The sequence below is a fragment of the Cnephaeus nilssonii genome (genome assembly GCF_951640355.1).
Source record: "Cnephaeus nilssonii genome assembly, chromosome: 7".
NCBI lineage: Eukaryota > Metazoa > Chordata > Mammalia > Chiroptera > Vespertilionidae > Cnephaeus > Cnephaeus nilssonii.
The window spans coordinates 3,513,883-3,537,423 of NC_137078.1; the positions used below are offsets into that span (position 1 = coordinate 3,513,883).

The 23,541-nt window shown below is 49.7% G+C and overlaps 1 protein-coding gene across 2 annotated transcripts in view; it reads left to right on the top strand.

Annotated features, from left to right (window-relative positions):
- Nucleotides 1-2,764: 2,764 nt before the first annotated feature.
- The window catches only part of NUP210 (nucleoporin 210), a 132,679-nt gene continuing 111,902 nt past the window's right edge, over nucleotides 2,765-23,541 (top strand). For both annotated transcript variants that reach the window (XM_079777076.1, XM_079777077.1), the window contains exons 1-3: nucleotides 2,765-3,169; nucleotides 21,157-21,293; nucleotides 22,614-22,745. In XM_079777076.1, coding sequence (XP_079633202.1) covers nucleotides 2,955-3,169; nucleotides 21,157-21,293; nucleotides 22,614-22,745 — 484 coding nt within the window. In that variant the 5' untranslated portion in view covers nucleotides 2,765-2,954. The remainder of the gene's footprint in view (nucleotides 3,170-21,156; nucleotides 21,294-22,613; nucleotides 22,746-23,541) is intronic.

Below are 23,541 nucleotides of genomic sequence, written 5' to 3' on the forward strand. Positions count from 1 at the left end.
ATACAGTTTGTCTCCGCCAGGTCACAAGCCCACCTCCTTCTGTGCCCAGGCTTCTTCGTCTCTCTGACAGACAGCAAAGATCTCTTGGCTATGAAAAGAAAACTCCTTCCCTCCTCAGCACAAAGCAGCTACAGAAGAAACCCGGCATCCCCTTTCCCTGAGATAATTCAGAGCCAAGATCCTTGAGGGAATATATTAGGCAGTTAGACAGGCATGAGCAGAGCAAGGACGATGGGCTAACTAGCACTACCAGATGTAACTAAGTCTTTCCACCTCTACATATGTGAGACAAGGGGCATAGCCAAAGGGGTTCTCACCCAAAGTCTCGGCCCCTAGAAAAGGCCGGTAACCTACTTGTCCAGAAGACTTGACCCCATTGCGTCTAGGTAGCCCGCCTGCCTCCGGGCAGTAGCAGCCACTACTAAGCAGCCAGGGAGGCTGCCCTAAAACCAGTGGGGCTCTCCAGATTCTAGTGACTCTTCCAGACCCTGACCTACCCACCTCACCAGCTTACACAGAAACCCAATCTAGAAAAGCTGAAATCCATAACCAATCTTTACTTGAGTTCCTACAGGCTTTATAGTCTATCCAGAAAGCAGTCCAGGAGCGCGTCCGAGACACTCTGCCTGTGCCAACTTCTGATCCGGTCTGTCCCTTCCGCCCTGGTGACTCTGTTTAGAAAGAGGAACTTGCCACCCAAGGACTGACTTCTACCTGGAAAGGACCACACACCATCTTGACCACCCCCACAGCAGTGAAGGTCGACAGGATTCCGATGTGGCTTCATCACATGGGCTTAAGGCAGCCCAGGCAGAACTGAGAATCCAGGACTCTTCGGACCCTCTAAAGATTACTTCTGGCCCTCATCCTGGCCCTTATGTCCTGGCTTACTGACTTTATTCAGCAGAAAATTAAGATTATAGTCCTCAGGGGTCAATATAACTCTCTCTCCCTGACAATGACCAAGAGTCAATGATTTGACTCATGTACATAAAACCAGTGGGGAATGAAGCATAGTAACCTCCATCTTGGGTAAAAACTGCTGTTTAAAATTTAACCCTACTATTCTGGCTTCTGTAAACGTTTGCTTGCTTAAATAATAGGGAATAATAAGACTACTCCCCATTCCAGAGAGGCCATAAACTATGCCCCAGACAGAGTTGTCAGTGCTGGCACCAGGCCAGGCCTTGGGATATGGTCTCCCGGCCTGTGCCAGCACACAGGACTTTTTCTCAGACGGTCCGGAAGTCTCGTTCCAAATTTGGAAAACAAAGAGCTGAAAAACATATAAATAAGGGAGACTTCTACCATATTGGGCCCAGAATTTGAGAAGCAAGACTTCCTCTGGGCCCACTAGCACTAGCAAAATGAAAAGGACTCCAAATAAATTTGGCTTATTGATTAAGGTGTCTTCTGATTTACAATATAACACTGCCTAGTCCCTTTTATTTATTTACCTGCCTGGTGAGGCTCTTGGTTTGCCAATTTAAGTGGGCAGAACAGGAATATAATGAGTTATATCTTGATTTTTAAATGTATATGTTTGTATACGCATAAACTTTCTCTGGAAATGTACTCAAGCAGAAAACACTGCTCACCAGAAGACACTGGGCGATGGGACAGTCAGGGGGAACCACTTTCACTATGAGCCCCTTCGAGCCTTGTTAATTTAAGCCACCTGACTGTAAAATGAATCAATAAAATGTGCAAACAAAAACACAAAGATTTCCTCACAGAGACCTCTCTGGGGCTGGATGCTTTCCATTCAACTCTCTGCTTCTTCAGAGAAAATAAACCATTGGAACTCCGCCTCCCAGAGCACCTGGTTCCACCCAGGGAAGACCTCCCAGTACTGGGATATTTAGAGGTTCCCCCAACCCACACATTCCCTGGTCTGGGGACCTCAGGCTTTGAGAGTGACCCCAAGACACCCTTCATCACCACCCACAAGCCCAATGACCCCTGAGGGGCAGGCTTGGACCCATCTGGGCCTCTCTGAAGTCCAGGGAGGGGTCTATGCCCAGCCCCAGGGCCACCTTCTCCAAGAAGCCTCCCCCAGCATGACTGAAATCCAGTTTCTTCCTCCTTGTCAGGTGGTGGCATCCTTTTGTGCCTTCCTGGTTACAATTCAGAGCACACTTTATGGATGCTTTACACAAGTTGGGCCTGTGCAAGCTCCCCCTGTTCCCTCCCTGATCTCCCACTAGGCTGAACCCTCCCTCCCTGCTGCAGATGGACATTTTAGAAATGCTGGTGCACCTGGTGCTTGCTGAACCCACCTTCACACAACTCATGACAAAAACTGCAAACCGCAGAAGACAAAGAGTACACTGAATTTAAGAGCTGGGGTTTTTGACGCAGATGAATTCAGTGATGCTGAACTTTCTCTTTCCCTGGGGGCGGGTGAGGGGAAGAGTGTGCTCTGCCCTTAATCCGCCCTTTGGGGAAACCGCGTGGACATGCTAAGGACCGCCATAGTGGAAACCACCGGCTGCGAACGTGGGAGCCAGAACAGGCTCAGGGCTTCCGTCGTCCAAGGTGTCCCGCAGGCGCGCGCCCTCAGGCTCTCCCCACGCGGCGCGCACCCCTACGCTCCTACTCCCTCTGGGAGCGCGGGCTGCGCCGCATCCCTCCTCTACTCCCCCCCTCCCCCTCCTCCCTCCTCCTCCCTCCCCTCCCCCTCCCCTCCCCCTCCCCCTTCCTCCCGTCACCTCGTCCCCGAGAGCGCGCACCATCTCAGACCCGGACTGCGAGGCCCGGGGCGCGCACCGCAGCCCCGCCCTCCGCCCGCGCGGCCGTGAGGGGGTCGCGGCGAGCTCGGCCCCTCCAGTCCCCGCGCCGCCCGCCCCGCCCCGCCCCCCGCGCTCATCACCTGCCGGCCAGGCGCGCGGGCGGGACTTCGGGCGCGAGGGGGAGCGCGAGGACGCTCGGGTCGCCGGAGGTGAAGCGTGAGGATGGCGGCGCGGGCAGCCGGGCCGCGGGAGGGGAGGCCGGCCCGGACGGCGGCGCGGGCCCGGGGGCGGCTGCAGCCGCTACTGGCGCTCGCAGTGCTGCTGACGCTGGGCCCCGCCGCGGCGGCCAAGCTCAACATCCCCAAAGTGCTGCTGCCCTTCACGCGGGCCACGCGCGTCAACTTCACGCTGGAGGCCTCGGAGGGCTGCTACCGCTGGTGAGCCTGGCGGCGGGCGGCGCTGCGGGTGCGCCGCGCGGAGCGGTGGCGCGAGCGGGGCCGGGCGCTCCTCCGGGCCGCGGGCGGCAGGTGCGGCGGCCGGACCGGCGGCTGCACGCGGGGCGCCCGCTGCGTAGGGCGGCGCCGCCGGGCCTCTGCCGGGGCCGCACCGGCCCCACGGGCAGTGACCTGCTTTCCGTGGCTCCTCGGAGCCGGGGCTCCACGCGGTCGTGCTGGCTCGGGACCAGGGCTCTCGGGCCTCCTGTGCGGAGGGGAATGAGCCCGGCGTCCGGGCCGGATTGGCGGCCGGAGTGTCCCTGTTCCGTACGCCAGGGAGCAGGTGCACAGGCCCTGCCTAGCCTAGCGATGGGTGCTCGTACCTGGCACCTGTGGGGTGCGAATTCGGTTTGTGGAGAATGTGGGAGGCGGGTGTGGGAGTCAGATCATTTCCTTGCAGCATCTTTGGGAAGAACATAAACCTGTGACGAAAGGTCTTTTGGAGGAAATACTAGGGATCTGTTTGACAGGCGAGAAACCAGACACCAGACTCAGGCCCAAGTGTCTCAGAGTGGCGTTAGCCATGGTGCCTCAGTCTCAGACGCCTCCTATGCTGGCTTCCCAGGGGAATTCAGGGATTCTGCACCCATTGTGGGGATGTGATGCCAATGAAACTAGAGGGCTCTGCTCCCCCTCCCCACATCAGGGAGACCTGGCCAGGCTGCTGGCTGGGCAGGCTGATGGGGTGCAGCCCTTCCACCCAGCAGATGGGGAATTATCCGCTTCTACTCGCAGGGTGGAGACAGCCCTGGGTGTGACTGAGGCCCTGCCAAGGTGGGCCTGGCTAGAGATGAAAAGGAGGAGGTCGTCCCCTGCCTGGCTCCTCCCTTCCTTTCAGTCTCAAAGCGGAGTCTGTGTTGTGGCTTAAAAGGGTGGGATCACATTACAGAGAAGTGTGTGTGTATTTTACGTTTGTTTGACGATTCGTCTGTGCAAGTATGGTGCCCAGAGCAGCGTCTTTCCTTACTTGCACCTTTTTATTTCTCTGTAAGTTGGACTCCTAAAATCAGGACATGCTGTGTCAGCCACTCGCAGTTTGGGTTTAGTGTCTTCTGTGCCTGCAAGGTCTTGTTTCTGGCCGGCGGTCAGAGGCTGGTCTTTAGCTTTAAGTTTTCTATATCCCTGTCTAGGGCCTTGTCTTGTGTGGGAAGTTTAGCTGTTCATGGTTTGCAGGAGATACAAGCTCACTCTCTGGTTGACGTTGTCTGTTCTCTTAATATATTGGTGAGAAAGAGGAAGCTGGTTATTAAAAACAGCTAGCTGGCTTGCCCTGGCTGGTTTGGCTCTGGATGGAGCGTCGGCCTGTGGACTGAGGGGTCCCAGGTTCGATTCCGGTCGGGGGCATGTGCCTTGGTTGTGGGCACATCCCCAGTGGGGGGTGTGCAGGAGGCGGCTGATCGATGTTTCTAACTCTCTAACTCTCTATCCCTCTCCCTTCCTCTCTGTAAAAAATCAATAAAATATATTTAAAAAACACACACACAACAACAACAAAAAAACCCCAGCTGGCTTCATAGGAGTCCTTTTGGATGTATTTGTATGCTACTTCCTCTGAGCTTCTTTAACTGTAAAACCCCCCCCCCCCCCCGAAGTAACAATCTTTTTTGTGTGTGTTTTCTAACTGCATTTTATTCTGAATGGAGCAGATAGACTAGGGTTATTTTAATTTACTTGTTATAGCTTCTTAGGAGGGAGGGGGAAAACGACGGACTTAGTCTCTGGCGCATCAGAAAAGCTTTAACTGAGCTATAACGTGTTTTGCATCTGATCCATAGTTTTTATTGCAAGTGTGTGACTGCTCATTCTACGTGTCTCCTCAGGTGTGTGGTGGTTATGATTTCCCCTTCACAGGAAAATCTTCCATCAGTCAAGTACTGAAAATGCTTTCTTTATTTTTAGTAGTGCTGTTCCTAGTTTTATCATCTATTGTTTAGTTCAGTGGTTTTCCACCTTTTTCATCTCATGGTACACATAAACTAATTACTAAAATTCTGTGGCACAACAAAATATATATTTTTTGCCAATCTGGTAAAAAGTAGATATAATTTTGATTCACACCAGATGGCTCTTGTTGTATTTGCTGTTGTCATTTTTTAAAAATTTTTATTTAACAATCTAAGGGAAAACAAGTCATTGCCCCTGACTAGAGTCACATGTTGCATGTTTTACAACTTCTTTTGGCACACTGCTTGAAAATCGCTGGTTTAGTTGGCATGCAGACAAGCTGTATGTCTGCAGTAATCTAAACCTGGGAGGAAGTGTTCTCTGCATCCAAGGAGTTCATTGTTAAGTCTCTGTGATGGAACACAAAGAAAGCGTAAACTCTCCTGAACCTTGGACTTACTTTTGCTTATCCATAGAATTTGAGGTCAGGCTCCAAATCTACTGAAATCACATGCCCGAGCCAAGAAACGGTTTTGTCCTCCTGTTTCTTGATTTTACAGCATCAAACAATTGGACAGTTTTAGGGCCGGAGGAACCAGAGATCATCCAGTCTGAACTGCCTATGTTTCAGTCTGAGCCTCAGAGAGGAACCTGCTGTCTGTGATGTCCTCAGTGTGATGGGTCTGTGAGCTGAGAAGATCCCATAGGACCGTGGTTGGCAAACTGCGGCTCGCGAGCCACATGCGGCTCTTTGGCCCCTTGAGTGTGGCTCTTCCACAAACTACCACGGCCTGGGCGAGTCCATTTTGAAGAAGTGGCGTTAGAAGAAGTTCAAGTTTAAAAAACTTGGCTCTCCAGAGAAATTTCAATCGTTGTCCTGCTGATATTTGGCTCTGCTGACTGATGAGTTTGCCGACCACTGTCCTAGGACATAGGACGCTTCCAGTTCTGCCCCATTCAGGAACTTACAGCCTCTGGCTAATTTGCCAGACTAATTGAATCCCTCCAGTTACACTCAGCATTGCTGGTTATGTGACAGGTTCCTGATTCTTTTTAAATATTTTGTGTGATTGAAAATGCTCCATAGAGTATATTTCATTAGGCCCTTTTTAAAGATATGTTTTATACAAAAATTACATTATATGGAAAATTGTGGAAAGAGTAATATATCATAATTCTTCAGCTGTAATACAATCAATCAGTCACCATTTCAGTTTCCTTTTAATCATTATTTTTTCCCTCTTATCTCAGACCTGGTATTTAGGCCACTTGGTAACCTCTTTCTCTTCCAACCACCAGCTAAAATGAAAGTCCAAGTACTTTTCTATGCTGTTTCAAAATCTTCCTAGGTATTCAGTGTCTGAGCACTATTCTGCTAGGTAGATGTTACATTTTCTGCTTATTCTTTTCCTTCGGTTGAAGTCCAAGGATTTCTGGATTCTTCAGTGGGCTGCCCTGGCTTGGAGAAGTGAGTGTCTTAGTCTGGTTTCCCAGAAGCAGAGCTCAAGACAGGGATTTAGTGTGCGTGGCTGATTAAAAGGGTTCTTTGCCGAGAAGTGGAATAGGGAAGGGGAGATGAGTGAGGGTGTGGTCTCAGAGAAGGTCTAGCCTTGGGCTGATCCACCGGACCCTCTGGAGTTGACATGCACGCAGGTTGTCCTCTCTTGAGGTGAGGGGGAAACCAAGCTGAACTTTTTTACCCAATCAGCCATGGCTGCTCCTGAGGGGAGGGGTGTGTGCAGCCTCCCAGGCCTCTGGTTGGAGCCTCATGGCCAAGGGTGTTTGACTGGACAGGGTTGTGGGTATAAACGGAGCAACAGTACTTCCCACAGCTGAGGGGCAGGGGCCGGGCCTGCCTGGTGAAAAGCACCTGGCACCTGGCAGGGCATACACAGTGCGCACTGAATCGCGTTGTGCACAGGCGGCCGGAGACATGGAGCTGCCTGATGTGCTTGCCAGGCTTGGTCCTGAGCTAGGTGCACCCTCTCACCACAGCCCGCACTTCTCAGCCACAAGGGTAAGGGTTGTTGGGGAGGCAAGTGGGACCCCTTCTGCTGCAGGGGCCCTGTACAGTGGAGCTTGTCCTTGGAGTGTGCCGTGTCCCAGGCAGCTCAGGTGACCCATTGAGAATCAGTGGGCACGAAAGACCCACAGTCCCTTTGTTCTTGCTGACCCGCATCTGAGAGCCCATCACTTCCCTGAGATACGCACTTCCCAGCGTCCCGCTGCCTGCCCCCGCAGGAGGAACAGCACGTGCAGCCCTTTGCAGGCTGAAGTTGGGGAGAGAAGGTGAGGTGAGGTTTCCTCTGGCTCCTTCCAGAACCCCGCCACATGCTGAGCCACGTTGGAACCTCATCCAGTTCCAGCACCTTCTGCTGAGTTCACAGACAGCCTGCAGAGCAGAGTAGTTCACATGTTGGAAGCTGGACAGGTGAGGCAGTAGGCCTGACGGGAACTGGCTAATCAGGCTCTGACATTAAAATACAACGTTTACAATGTGGAAGCTTACAAAAAGTGGGCTTGATTCATCTGGAGGCTGACCAGTTTGCAACCTCTGCACCCATTCTTGGGCCTTCTGTGGCCTGTGCTTCTGGTCCCCTGGTCTGGAGTACTTTTCCCTTGACACCCCATTTGTGGGCACTGTTCATCCTTACACACTCAGACTAGTCTCCCTCCTCCATGCTTCTGCAGGGGTCTTGGAATGGTGTTTGTGTGTTCTCACTGGGGGTCGTATTTGGTGTTATTTTTGGCAGAGATGCCACATGCCTGCAGGCAGGCACCCAGGACGGTGCTCACTGTGAAGAGCTGTCCTGGCCGAGTGCCCTAGGGCAGCATATTTCACAGTTGAGGGCTAGGGATTCACGAACAGGTAGGTCATGAATATTTGTGACTATATGAGCCAGGTACCACTCCAGGTCCCGGGGTGACACTGGACAAGCAGAGGAGACCCTGCTTTTCTGGAGCATAAACTAAGGAAGTACAGGCCACGTTCCTAGTGGTGAGTCTCTGAGGACATGAGCAGTGTGCTGTGTGGAGCTGCAGAGACGCGTGTGACTATGTAGAGGGAAACCAGGAGGAGCCGCTGGAGCGGCACTGGAACCTGAGTGGGACCAACTGGAGGGAGCTGCAGGTGCAGAGGTCCTGGGGGGGGCCGGGGGGGGGGGCGTTACCGAGCTTGTTGGAAGAGCACAAACAAGCAGGTTTGGTGAGGGGAGCGGTGTTGGGAGGTGCGGTTAGAGAGGTTGGCAGGGGCCGGGCCTGTGGGGCCTTGTGGCCTCTGGTTAGGAGACAGGAAGGGCGTGGTCGGGGTCAGGAGTTGTGTGACCTTAGCCTGGGACTGGTTCTCTGGGCCTTGCTCTCCCCTCTGCATCTGGCCTGGGGGCTGCCTGCAGCTTTAGCTCCTGCAGGACTGGGGGCCTTGCTCAACTCCCTTCATGAGACCCAGAGAGGGAGGTGCCTGGAAGTGTGTGTTCCTTTCAGTTGACCTGGTGCCCGGGTTGTTACTTCCTGCTTCGTTTCTTGGTTCCCCTTTCTGCTCATCTTCCGGCCTGTAGGCCCTGACTCTGCCCAGGAGGGGCTGGACCTGCAGGTGGACAGAGGGTGGGCTCTCACTTCCACTGCCCCCCCCCCCTCCTTGGCACAGCTCTCCCCTTTTCTTCTTCCCGTGGTTTTCTGGCCCGAACCTCCCTGTCCGGGCTCCCCATCCTCTGCTCAGCTCCTGTGCCTCCCAGGGCGCCAGGCACGTTCTGTGTGTTCGAGGGCCTTATGTGACGTTAAGATTGGGAAAGCTTTACCCTTTCAAAATTCAGTGTCAGTCCTTTAGAGTTCCTCAAAATAAACGTTTATTTCTGGTTCCAATATGTTGTTTATATTTTTTTCTTTAAAAAATTGCAGTAAAATATACATAGCATAAAATTTAACTTCTTAAGCATTTTTAAGTGACCGGTTCAGTGGCATTGAATACATTCATACTGTGGGGCAGCCATCACCGCCATCCATCTCCAGGACTCTTTCATTGGTGCCCAGTTGAAACTCTATACTCATCAGCCACCAACTCCTCATCCCCTTCCTTCCAGCTCCGGCAGCCACCGTTCTACTTTCCTTCACACCTTTAACGTTGGTCTGTCTTCAGAGGGAGCAGGACGATGATGGTGCAGAACCCCCTCCCCCTTCCCAGAATCTAGCAACGTTGTTTTGACTTACCTTGTTTTTATGGTCACTGCAGATGTATGGCAAACGATAGCAGCTTTCTCTTTACAGAATTGATACAGGTTTCCTTTAAAGTACTGTTTCTATAAAGAAGAATCAATTCAAAGGAAACAATAAGGAGAGGATATAAGGGTTACCTGGATGTGACTGGATCCCGGAGAGCAGCATGCAGCAAGGGCCCAGAGGTGGGGGAAGGCTGGCAGAGGGACAGCGGCCCTGTGGCCAGAGGCAGGGGCTTGGAATATTGTAGGAGGGGTGTGGCAGAGGGAACCAACATAGCAGAACCAGTTTTTTTCTGCTAATCTCTTTGCATATTATCCCCACTTCATCCTAAAAACAAAACTTAGCACTTGTAGGAATGACTTCCACGGCACAAATGGGAGCCAGAGACCAGGAGCCTCACAGACGGTGACAGAGCCGCTTCCAAAACCAGGTCACTGGCTTCAGAGCCGCTCAGACCTGGGAGGCAAGAGGAAATGAGCCAGCTCTTCTCAGCTAACAGTTGGTTTACCTCGTTCCTTCCAGAGGGTTTTAAAACAGTTAGTGCCACTTGAAAAACAGTGTCAAGGATACATGTGGGGTGTGAGGTGTTTGAGGAAGAGGTTAAGGCTATTTTCTGCCCAGGTTTGGAAGCTGGTCCCTCCCTGTGGACAGGGGTGGGAGGCCTTTGTCCTTATTATTATATTTTTTAATAACTCTTTATTGTTCAGATTATTACAGTTGTTCCTCTTTTTCCCCCCAATAGCTCCCCTCCACCTGGTTCCCACCCCCCCCTCTGCCCTTACCCTCCCCCACTGTCCTCATCCATAGGTGTACGATTTTTGTCCAGTCTCTTCCCGCACCCCCCACACCCCTTTCCCCCCGAGAATTGTCAGTCCACTCCCTTTCTTTGCCCCTGATTCTATTATATTCACCAGTTTATTCTGTTCATCAGATTTTTTTATTCACTTGATTTTTAGATTCACTTGTTGATAGATATGTATTTGTTGTTCATAATTTTTATCTTTACCTTTTTCTCCTTCTTCCTCTTCTTAAAGAATACCTTTCAGCATTTCATATAATACTGGTTTGGCAGTGATGAACTCCTTTAGCTTTTTCTTATCTGTGAAGTTCTTTATCTGCCCTTCAATTCTGAATGATAGCTTTGCTGGGTAGAGTAATCTTGATTGTAGGTTCTTGCTATCCATCACTTGGAATATTTCTTGCCACTCCTGTCTGGCCTGCATAGTTTCTGTTGAGAAATCAGCTGACAATCATATGGGTGCTCCCTTGTAGGTAACTAACTGTTTTTCTCTTGCTGCTTTTAATATTCTCTCTTTGTCTTTTGCTCTTGGCATTTTAATATAATGTGTCTTGGTGTGGTCCTCTTTGGATTCCTTTTGTTTGGGGTTCTGTGCGCTTCCTGGACTTGTAAGTCTATTTCTTTCACCAGGTGGGGGAAGTTTTCAGTCATTATTTCTTCAAATAGGTTTTCAGTATCTTGCTCTCTCTCTTCTTCTGGCACCCCCATAATTCGGATGTTGGTACACTTGAAGTAGTCCAGAGGCTCCTTACACTATCTTCATATTTTTGGATTCTTTTTTCTTTTTTCTTTTCCGGTTGAGTGTTTTTTGCTTCTTTGTATTTCAAATCTTTGACTTGATTCTTGTGGTCCTCTAGTCTGCTGTTAGGTTTCTGTATAATATTTTTTATTTCAGTCAGTGTATGTTTAATTTCTAGTTGGTCCTTTTTCATATCCTCAAGGGTCTTGCTAAATTTATTGGCCTTTTCTAGAAAATTCTTGAAAAACCTTATAACCGTGGTTTTGAACTCTATACCCAGTAGTTTGTTTTCCTCCATTTCTTTCATTTGTGACCTGTTTCTTTGTCTCCGCATTTTGGCTGCTTCCCTGAGTTGGTAGGGTAGCTTTGTGTGCTAGGTGTCCTATAGGGCCCAGTGGCTCAGCCTCCGCAGTTACCTGAGGTGGACACTCTTGGTGCACCCCTTTGTGGGCGTTGTGCACAGCCTTGTTGTAGTTAACCTTTTGCACTCGGACGTCGAGTGTGACTTGATATGGTTAGCATCGGTAGCAGCTCTTTTTATACTCTTTGAATGTATCAATAATTTGAAATATAAAAAAATCCAAATAAATAAGTTTGTATGAAAAGAAACTCCAGTTTTTTATTCTACTGCCACGCTTTGTAAAATCTGGGGTATTTAAAAAATTAAGTCCCGAGTAGAATAAAGGAATCGAGAAAAAAGCAAGCGAGTGCAAAGGGTTAAGCCTTGATTGTTGTTGTTATCCCTGGGAGGAATTGACCTCCAGGCCAATTGGCTGTGAGGTTCAGCTGTGTCTACGCTGGGAGAACTTCTGAGCTGGAGACACCCTTATGAGACAAGACTTGCAAAAGCCTCTGTGCTCAGCTTGGATGGGGCGGAGTCTCAGGGCGGAGCAGACAGCCTTGGCTTCCCGTCAGCCCTGCCCTATGAGGCCCCTGGGTCTCAGTGTCCCGTGGTAATCGTTGCAAGCACCTCTGAGAGAAAGCCGCCCTTGAGTTCCGCCCGCTGCCAGACAGTCCAGTTTCTCCCCGAATGATTCTGAGTCCCCAGAGTCTTGCCCGGAACTGGAGTTCAGTGCATTCGGGAACTTTTGTCTCCCTCCCGCTTTAGAAAGCCAGCCGCGCACTCAGTTGCCAGTCCTCTCTGTGCGCGCTTCTCAGTATCTCTGCCTCCTGCACCTCTTCTGAGTCTCAATGTGCTTTTCTCTTTCCTTCTGGTTGTAGAATTTCCACTCAGCCAGCCTTCCTGTGGTTCTGGATGATGTCCGTTTTGTCTTTTAGTTGTAGTTTTGAAATTGTTGTGCGAGGCAGCAGTTTAGGTGTTTACCTATGCTGCCATCTTAGTTTCTCCCTGTGTCCTTATTTTGAATAATCTCTGTGTCTTCAGCACAAGGGAGTGGGACAATGTCCAGACCAGGGGTCGAGAGCCAGGCTGGACTGAGGCATTTTTCTAGGAGTATGAATGTAGGCAGATTACTTATCATGCAGAGGTTTCCTTGTGTACCAAATGGGGTTTTAATAGAATTAAAATGAAATATTTGTGATGTGTTTCATTCTGTGACTGACACATAATAAGCACAGTAATAAATGAAAGGTTTTTTCTTTAAAAAAAAATAGTACCAGCAGTTTGAATGAAATAAGGCAACGAACCTTAACAGAATTCAGTCAGGGGGATTTCATGTGTCTAGATTCTTCTGACTGTATGTAACAGGAAACTCAGACCACAATAGCTTAAATGAAACAATGGCATGTTGTTCTGGCTCATAAACCTGAAGGCCAGGAAGAATTTGTTTTGGGCATCTGTGTTGCAGGGGCTTCTCAGCAGGACTTGTTCTCTCAGTCCTCAGGTCTTGACTTCAGCCAGGTGCTCTCCTGGGGTAGCAAGAAAACAATTCCAGCCCTGCAGCCCCCAGTCAAGTCTAGTGGGGCACATGCTTGGTTCTGAACCCTGGCAAACCAGGGGAACACACAGCTGATTCCCAGACCCCGGGCACCTGCTTCCTAGTGTCCAGAGCAGTCTGAGTACTCTGGGGCTCATGGTCTGAGAGTGGAGAAGAGACGGCACCCACAGAAAAATCTGAGCACTGTTACTGAAAGAGGTGAGTGGAGGCCGGGCCACCCAAACCAAGCACAGGTCCCCTACAGGAATGACACCCATGTGTGTGCATTGGCCTCACTCACCTGTTCGTTGAGCTGTTAGATGTTTGTGTGTGTGAGAGAGGGCGGATATACTCTGGGTGTGGTGCTTGAAGGGAGCTGCTGTGGTCTGGGTGGAGGTCATGGTGGGATGTGAGTGAGAATGATGAGCGGAAAGAAGGCGACATTGCTGTGTGGCCGGCTTTGAGCCTCAGTCTCCCAGCTGTAAGGTCGTGTCCTGGGCCCACCTCCTGTGTAGGACTTTGGGGATGGTTCTGAAAACACTTGGAAAGGCCTTTTATTTATTTTTTATTTTTTCCCATTTAGGACATTTGGTAAAGTTTATAATTACAAACCTTCCCATAAAGAAAACTCTAATTCCAGTTGGCCTTACCTGTAAATTCTTTGAACATTTATGAAGAAACTAGAGGCCCAGAGCACGAAATTCGTGCACGGTGTGTGTGTGTGTGTGTGTGTGTGTGTGTGTCCCTCAGCCCAGCCTGCACCCTCTCCAATCTGGGATCCCTCTCACAATCCAGGACTGCTGGCTCCAAACTGCTCGCCTGCCTGCCTACCTATTTACCCCTAACCACTTCTGCCTGCCAGCCTTATCACCCCCTAACCACTCCCCTGCCAGCCTGATTGCCCCTAACTGCCTTCCCATGCCAGCCTGGTCACCCCTAACTTCCCTCCCTTGCCGGTCTGGTCTCCCCTAACTGCCCTCCCCTGCTGGCCTGGTCGCCCCCAACTGCCCTCCCCTGCAGGCCTGGCCCCTGCCAACTGCCCTCCCCTGCAGGCCTGTTCACCCCCCACCCCCCGCAACTGCCCTTCCTTGCAGGCCTGTTCACCCCCCACAACTGCTCTCCCCTGCTGGCCTGGTCCACCCCACCAATTGCCCTCCCCTGCAGGCCTGGGTCCCCCCCAGCTGCCCTCCCCTGCTGGCCTTATTGCCCATAATTGCCCTCCCCTGCCGGCCATCTTGTGGCAGCCATCTTGTGTCCACTTGGGGGTGGCCATCTTTGACCACATGGGGGCGGCCATCTTTTGTTGGAGTGACGGTCAATTTGCATATTACCTCTTCATTATATAGGATAGTAGTATAAGTCCTTTATAAACTCTTTCAGGAAGGAGAGAAGGAATGATCATTTCCTAGATCAGTGGTCGGCAAACTGCGGCTCACAAGCCACATGCAGCTCTTTGGCCCCTTGAGTTTTTAGCAAAGGCCAGCTTAGGAGTACCCTAATTAAGTTAATAACAATGTACCTACCTATATAGTTTAAGTTTAAAAATATTGGCTCTCAAATTTCAATCGTTGTACTGTTGATATTTGGCTCTGTTGACTAATGAGTTTGCTGACCACTGGCCTAGATCATTTTTATAAGGCCAACATTACACTGATTGCAAACCAGACAAATACATTACCAGGAAAAGAAATCCATAGACCAAAAGCACAAAATTCCTTAACAAAACACTAGCACATCAATTCCAGGAAAATATAAAAATGGATAATGTATCATGACCAACTGGGGTAAATCCCAGGAATGCAGGTTTGGTTTAACATTAACAAAGGAATCAGTATAATTCACCGTATCAACAGAATGAAGAGGAAAAGCCGTAAAATCTCCATAGGTGCAGAGTAGCAACACCATTCATGAGAAAAATTTACAGCAAACCAGGAATAGAAGAGAATCAGTTCACAGTCTGATAAAGGGCATCTACAAAAACGTGCCAAAATCATATGCTAGTGCAGTGGGGCAAGAAGTGAACAAGCCACAGGCCCTGTCCTTGCCTGAAGCGTCAGGGAAGTCGGACGGGGAAAGCGTTATTGCCAAGCCATTGTATCGGGGCCTTTGAACTCGCTGATCCATTTCCCCCAGACACTCTTCTTCCGGATGTCCAAGAGCCCACGCCTGCTGCTCCTTTACAGACATGTGGGTCTCGGCTCCCCTGTCACCCTCTCCACGAGGCTTGCTCTCACCATGCTACTGAAAATTACAACCTTTCCCTACCCTGCTTTATGCTTTCCATAGCCCTATTTTCTAAGATCCCATATTCACTCATTTTGATTATTCTTGTTCTCTTCCCACTGAAATGTAAGCTCTGTGAAGGTGAGGATTAATGTATAATTAGTACTTCGTTGTATCCCCAGCTTAGAACAGTGCCTGGGACATTGCACGTAACCCAATAAATATGGATTCAATGAATGAATGAATAAACTAGGGGCCCCAAGGAGGACCAGTGGTGCTGTGGAAACTGAGAGGAGGGTAGGTGAGGAGGATCAGAGAGGGGTCCATGGAAGAGTTGCCATTTGCCATGAGCCATGAGAGTTGGGCAACATGAGGGTGGGTGAGAAGGGCATGTGAAATGGAGGGAATAGTATAAGCCAAGGAATGGAGCATGGAGGTGTGAAAGCTGAGAGGGAAGGAGAGACTTCTCAGCAGAGGTTAGACTTGAAGTCGGAAGTTGAGGCTCTTTCCAACAATGTGGCCTTGAACCAGGGACCCTCTCTTGGGCCTGAATTTTTGCTTGTGGCTCTGAGGATGGTAGGGTGGGGACATTGAAGAGGCCGTTCTTGGGGCCCTGACAGCAGGGATCAGGGTCAGGCTTCATTAAGAGAAGAGGATGGACAGGGTCAAGCATAAATGATCACAATATGGAAGGCCCCACATTTTCTTCATTTCTTCAAAAAACAGAGTTCTTGTGCTCAGAATCATGTCAAATACTGAAGGGCCACATGCCCGTTATTGGGCGCCTCCTCCTGTTTTCTGAACTTGAGAGCTTACTGTGTGCAAGGCCCTGTGATAAGAGCTTTGTTACTGTACTAAACCACTCTATCCCTTGGCACCAGGTACTGTTTTTATTCCCATCGTATAGAAGAGTAAATGGAGGTCTGAAGAGGTTAAGTCATTTGCTCAAGGTCACACGGCTAGTGAGTGGCAGCACCCTGCTGTCTCAGAACTTCGCCTTCCAGCAGGTGTCAGTAGGCAGGGAGCTGAGCAAGGCCACGATCCGTCACAGAGTGCTGCTTACCGCTCAGCAGCAGGCCTCGGACTGACTGGGTGACGCCCACCACATTGGGGAGGGCAGCCTCTCACTCACCCCACTGGTTACCTGCTGATCTCATCCAGACACAGGGCCCAGGGGAAGACCTTAACCCTTCCAAGGGGGCCTTGGGGGGTGTCGTTGAGTGGGGGAGGGTGGGCAGATACGCCCACCAGCAGCAGAGGCGCATGGATGAGCCAAATATGTGCGAGCTGGAGCAGCACACATCCTTTGTGAGGAGTGGCGGGTAATTTAAAATGGAGCAGCACACGTCCTTTGTGAGGAGTGGCGGGTAATTTAAAATGGAGCAGCACACGTCCTTTGTGAGGAGTGGCGGGTAATTTAAAATGGAGCCTGCCCTCAGCAGAAAAGCCACATGAGCCAGGACCTGCTCTGTAACAGAACATGCTGTTGCATCCAAGTGAATTGGGCTGTTGGAGTAGGAGATGTGGCTTCAGTGGGGGCAGGTTACAGTGTGGATCCACTGGGACCTCACCGTGAGGGGGACAGTGAGGCCCGATGACATATCATCGCTGGAATCTGTGTTCTTTGTACCTCTTTAAAGCACAGCCAAAGCAAATGGCTTCAGCATGTCCTAGGAGGAGTCAGATAACTAAAAAGAACCCCCTGCTGGTAACAGAAACGCCACCCGAGGCTGCCCTAAACCCTCTGTGGAAGGTTGGGATGAGCCTCTTTGCCTTCAGATGGAGCATTCTGGAGCCCAGAGAAAATTCCCAAGTGACAGTGGGGTGGAGGATGTGGCTGTTCACACCCTGGTAGTTTGCCATGCCTGCTACTGACTCTTCTCATTTATTCTGAAGTGTTTCCAGCCCTCCCAGAGGCCTTGTGAGGACCAGTCTGGCTCCCATTGCACTGAGCTCAGCCAGGTTGAGTGGGTGCAGGGATTCCAGACAGCTCCAGGCCTGTGCGTGGGCTCTTTCCCTGCATGGGTCTGGCTGTCTTCAGGCAGCTGGGAGTAAGGCACGCTGCTCTGTCTTCCCTCCGGGCTGCACTGACTGTGCCGTGTCAGCCCTAAGTGCAAAGAGCCTTTCGTAAGAGGTTGTAGGAGGGCTCAGCACTTGCCACCCCCAGCCATCCCCTGGCAGAGACCGGAAGATGCCCCCGGGAGCGGTGAGTTAGGAGTACTGTCTCTGGCTGGCTCTCCACCTGAGGGCCTGCCCTCAGAGCTGGCTGTCCAGCCCCATAGCCACTTGCCACTCTTGGGAGTCCTTGACATGCTGCTGGGGCCACATAATATTTGTGGTATGTTGGATTAAGTAATATGTATTATTAAAATTAATTTTATCAGTTGCGCTGCCTATGTAACAGGTTGGAGCTGAGGTTGTGGGTTCAATCCCAGGTCAGGGCATATATGGGAGGTAACTGATGGGTCTCTCTCTCTCTCTCTCCCCCTCTCCCTTCCTTTCTCTCTAAAAATCAATAAAAACATATCCTTGAGTGAAGATTTAAAAAATTTAATTCCACCTGTTATTTTTCTTTAATATGGCTTTTCAATAGGGACTTCTTAAAAAATATATTTTTTATTGATTTCAGAGAGGAAGGAAGAGAGATAGGGAGATAGAAACATCAATGATGAGAGAGAATCATTGCTTGGCTGCCTCCTGCACGTCCCCTACTGGGGGGGATGGAGCCCACAACTCGGGCATGTGCGCTTGGCTGGAATTGAACCTGGGATCCTTCAGTCCGCAGGCTAACGCTCTATCCACTGAGCCAAACCAGCTAGGGCTCAATAGGGACTTTTGAAAAAATATTAGGGATGAATTGGCAGAGAGTATTTGTATGATACCACACTGGTGGACACACGTCAATATATACTTGTCCAAACCCATAGAGTGTACAGCACCAAAAATGAGCCCCGTGTGAGCTGTGGACTCTGGGTGACAATGTTGTGCCCATGCAGGTTCCTCACTGTAACAGATAACTCCGCCTCATGGGGGAGGTTGGTGGTGGGGGTGGGCGCGTGGGGAGGGGGATGTGCACATGGCAGGCAGGGCACAGAGGGGAAATCCCTGTACTTGACACTCAGTGTTGCTATGAATCCAAAACTGCTCTAAACATAGTCTATTAAATTAATTTTAACTGTTACATTTTTTCATAAGTCAATTAGAACATTTTAAATGTGGTTCACCTCATATTTCTACTGCACAGGGCTGCTTGTACTTAATGAAGCCTGCAAACAGTAGGCACACAGTGAAAGGTGCATGTTCCCTGCCAGGCTCAGAAGGCTGCCTGGCATGGCAGGTGCAGACTGAGAAGGGCTAGGGGTGCGGGACGAAGGGCTTCATGCCTCTTCAACTGGAACCAGATAGCTCTGTTCTGACCAGCAGTGACTTATTTGCTGGGACTCTGTCTGAGATTAACGCACTGCGTGAGGGAATGAGGAAAGAGGTGCTGTCCCTAGTTTGTTCTCGAGATTAAGGCTTGGAGAGGGAGTGGCAGTTACATCCTAGACCGGCAGTCCGGATCTCTAGCTCCCAGGTGCCGTTACACAGACAAACCATGTGTTTCTCGGGTAAAAGCAGGAAATGATGAATTGTCCTTATTTTTTCCCAATAGACTTTGTTTTTCAGAACTGTTGCACATTAATACAAATATTTAGCCAAATGATGGATTTTCTATATAGCACCCCTCCCCTCAGCATCCCCCATTATCAATATCCCACACTAGAGTGGTGCATTTATTACAACTGTTGAGCCTACACTGACACATTATTGTCCATAATCCATAGTTTATATTATAGTTTGTGCTTGGTGTTGTACATTCTATAGGTTTGGACAAATGTGTAACGCCTTGTATTATTATAGTCTCATACAGAGTAGTTTCATTTCCCTAAAAAATCCTCTATGTTCTGCCTATTCATCCCTCTGTCCTTAGTCTTTTAAACAATTTTAAAATTTGGAGTAATTTTAGATTTACAGGAAAGTTACAAGGATAATACCAAGTTCCTGTAAACCCTTTACCTAATTTTAACATCTTCCATAACCAGGGACACTTGTCAAAATGAAGAAACTGACATTGGTATCTGACAGTTCACTAAACTCTAGGCTGTTTGGTATAACCATTTTCTCCACTCAAGTTCTTTTTCTGTTCCTAGATGCAGTCCAGCATCCGCATTGCACTTAGTTGCCCATCTTTTTTGTCTCCTCTGATTTGTGTGAGCTTTCTAATTTGGTGTTGTTTCTACAGTACGTGTGGTGTGTGCATACATGCATGTGTGTGCACATGTCTGGAAGGCTTAATGTCCTTTGAAATGCTCTTAAGTGTTCCAAGCTGTGGCCAGTTAAGTGGGGGGTGTTTCCGGCATGGGTGTGGACGTTTTGCCACAGGACCCTCGCTCACCTCCTGTGTGTTCTTGGCCATGTTGTTGCACGCCCTCAGTCTCTGAAGCCTCTCAGTGACAGGACCACAGATGCATTTTCCCAGGGGCTTAGGCTTCTTTCCTAACTGTGGGCGAGGGTCATTGCAGAGCATTTCCAGGCACCTTGCCAGCGGCTCGCGTGCCTGTGATGTCTGCAGTCGAAGCCCTTAGGTGTGTTTGCATTCACTGCTGTGCCGACTTGGCTCTGGGAGAGACACTTGGCATCAAACTGGAGAACATGGAGAGGTCTGTTTGGGTGTGTTTAACATTACTGCTTTTAAACACCAGGCAGTTTTTACACGTTTCCTTTTAAATATTCCAGGACATTGATGTATCAGTGAGTGTAAGCCGAGGCCGGGAAGGAAGTAGAGACACAATGTGCCCGCTCTGCTGGGTGCTGTGCTGAGTGTAGCCCTAGGAAGGAGCATCGAATTCTCTGCGAAGTAGGTTCCCCTTTGCTGGGTCCTCAGGCACTGGCAGCTCCCTGAGGGCAGCACCGTATTCTCTGCTCTACAAATGTACATCAGACTGGAATGGTCACTGGCTCACGATCCCCAGTGACTTGTCATCGCCCTTTGAATAAACGGAAGCTCCTTACTGTGGCTCCCATGCCTCCTGGCCTCATCACCTCCCATCTTCTTGACTTCAGCTCCTCCTGTCTCTTTGACCTAACCCCCAGCCATCAACTTGACTAAGCCCCTGCCATCTCCTTGAACTCTGACCCTGGGCATCTCCTTGACCTCAAAACCCACTATCTCCTTGACTTCAATCACTGACCTCAGCCCCTGCCATTCTCCTGGAGCTTAGCACCTCTTACCTTCTGGAGCCCTTTCATTCTCCGAGCACACCTAGCTGCTTTCAACCTCAGGGCCTTGGCTGACTGGTCCCCTGCCTGATACACCAGTGTTTGCATGGTGTCACTGAGTGGCCACTTCAGAGAGGCTTCCCTGAGCGCTCTCTGCAGACAGCTGTAAGGGTAGTGCTCATCCTCTGACCTTTGTGGTGTGTCCACTCTGCTCGCATCCTTCGCTCCCATCTCACCTCAATGGGAACTGTTGTATCGCAATCTGTAGGTGAGAAACCATGGCCCTGATCCTGGATACCTCCCAGACTCATGCTGTCCCTTCCTTTTATTCTGGAGGCCCGTCTCTCCATGGGAAACCCCCTCCCAGATTTGGCTGATTCATTTGTTTGTGTGTTGATCTGCCTTTCTTAACGACATCGACATGATGTTGGCTCCATCACATGGGGGCTTGAAGTCATTGTGGTCATCTTCATCTTTGGTAGAATTTATTTGGGGATGGAAGCTAAAGTTGGAGCCTGCTGTGTGCCAGGCCTGGCGTAGAGGTCATGAGAGGTACATCGTGTCTTTTCTTCACCGGAGACCATAGGCAGTTTTCCTCCTGGTGTAGAATTACTTTCAAGCCCACAGAATAGTCTCATAAGGTGCCTATCTAGTGAACATTGAGGTGGCTTCCAAGTCTTTGGTCTCCTGCTGGGTTATTTCAGCATGGGGGTGTGTGCAGAGGTTCCACGTCCACAAGTTGTCCCCCTCCTATCAGGGGGGTCTTGGCTGGGCCCTGTTTCTCCTCTGGATTTGAAGTTTGTGGAGACTGCTCACCTTTATTCTGTGTTTGAGTCTGTGACAGAGCCTCAGATGGGGAGCCATGGCTTTGGCTTCTGCTCCCAGCTGTGCCTTGTGGGATGGATTCAGAGAGCAAATGTTTGTCTTCTTACCACAGGTCATCAACCCGGCCAGAGGTGGCCAGCATCGAGCCGCTGGGCCCGGACGAGCAGCAGTGCTCCCAGAAGGCGGTGGTGCAAGCCCGTTTGTCCCAGCCTGCCCGCCTGACCAGCATCATCTTTGCAGAGGACATCAGTAAGGGCTTTGCGTGTCCCGTGTGGTCCCTGGGGGAAACCACGTGCAAACATCCCACTGAACGCCCCGCCATAGATGCCACCAGAATCCATGGCAGTGCTTTCTATTTCTCCTGTTGGGTCAGAGGACACCAGGCAGGATAGGGACACTGAGCAAGCAACATCCTCACCCTGGTCCCTCCTGCCAGCACTTCGTCCAGTTTTTCCTGTCGTGGAGGCTGGCTTTCATTTCTAAATTAGTATTTATTACGCAAATAACTCGTAATGGGTATTGAATCAAAATGAAGCAAGTTGTTGTAATCCTTTCACTTCCCCATATTTAATTTACCATATTATGGTTGTAAAATGCTTAGAAAATAATATAATTTTCTGTCCTGCTTTTCTTCCACCTAACATGATATGAACAGTTTTTCATCTCATTATAGAATTATTTTTAATGGCTGAGTTATATTCTTAACAGGAAGTTGTCCTGTAATCATTTCTTACATTTGACATTTATGTTGTGTTTAGATGTTTATTTCATTGTTACATAGAAAAGTAAAAATTCTTATTCAGAGAATTATTTTGGGTTCTGTTAGGCCACTTCCAGCTAATGATAGATTCCCGATTTTACTGGGTCTCACAGCATATGAGTCTTTAAGGTTTTTGATATGGGGCTGTATTGATTTCTAATAAAGTACATTAATAGTGCACACGAAGTTTCACAGGGTGCCTGGAGAATGGTCAGAGTGATTTTGAGTCACATGCTGTTATTTCTGCACTAGGGAGTTCTCCAGCTAATGCCATTTATGTGTCTTATTTGTGGAGCAAGTAAAACATCTGTACTCATGGGGACACAGTCCTTTTCTTCAGCTGTATAGCTGATAGTCCTATGTAAAAACACCAGTGTAGATCAATAAACAGCACCAGGCAGAATTCCTAACCTCAATGTAGGGACAGGTATCAGAACAGTACCACCTTTTTGGATGCTCACTCATCATACGATAGCTCTTGTCAGCTAACGTAATGACTGTGCCTGAAAGAACGAGCCTTTCTTAGAGCAGTGTCTGCACACAGCTTCAGATGCTGGTGCTCATGTTGGAGAAGCACACAGTGGGCAGTGCGCATGCCTCTGACGTGCTTACTCTTTGAGCGTCCATGCTGGCTTTCAGAAGGGCGTGTGCTGGTCAGGTGCTTGCCTTCTGAGGCGTAATTTGGTGCTTGTTTTGTTGGCTGCTCTAGTCTTTGCCAAAGTGTAAGACCGCCTGACCTGCAAGGCCCTGGAGGTGAGTGGCAGTCATGCCCTGGCACTTGGTCTGACCCCTGGGTCCTGTCCCTTTAGCCACAGGCCAGGTCCTGCGCTGTGATGCCATCGTTGACCTCATCCATGACATTCAGATCGTCTCCACGACCCGCGAACTCTACCTGGAGGACTCGCCCCTGGAGCTGAAGATCCAGGCTCTGGACTCTGAAGGTGAGGACATCCTCCTGGCAGTCTCTGTTTCTCTCTTCCCTGTGTCCAGCCCTAACATTCCACACAGAAGGCTGCTCCAGCCAGGGAAGTGAGGTTGGTGATGGGGAGGGGGAGGGGGCTTAAAGAGCTCCGGACTACCTGTGAGGTGGACCCCAGGCCCTTGGTGTCCGGGAGGCCATCACCCCTCTGTATACTGGTCTGTGTAGTAGGGCCGGTGAGGTGAGAGCTTTTGTAGCCCCTGGAGGCCGACTCCAGGCATGTGCATAGGGATTGTGTTTGGTAAAGGCACCTCTTTGGGAAGTGACATCTGAGTGATGAGAAGCGGGGAGAGGCTCCTGGGTTACCAGGTTGTAAACAGTGGGAGGCATTCTCCTTGCTTGGCTTTGAGTGATGGTATGACTTCCTGGTCCAGATGGCAGATTGTGTGTGTGTTTGCTTCTGTGTGTGTGTGCGTGTGCGTGTGTGTGTGTGTGTGTGTGTGTGTGTGTGTGAGAGAGAGAGACTGGAACACATTTATACTGCTGTCCCCATGATTCTTCACTTTATCAGAATCGAATACTGAATTGTTCTTAGATCTATTCTGGCAGTAGTCAGACTATCTTCACTATAGCTTGACCTTGTGGTAAAGGAACAAAGGGGAATTTTGTAGGTTAGATTATTTTCTTTTCTTTTTAAATTAAATTAAATTAATTAATTTATTAAATTATTTCTCAGTTACAGTTGACATACTGGATCGTCAATGCCAATGGGAACACAGAGGCCTTGTTGTCAATACATCAGAATGGCCAGGGCCGCT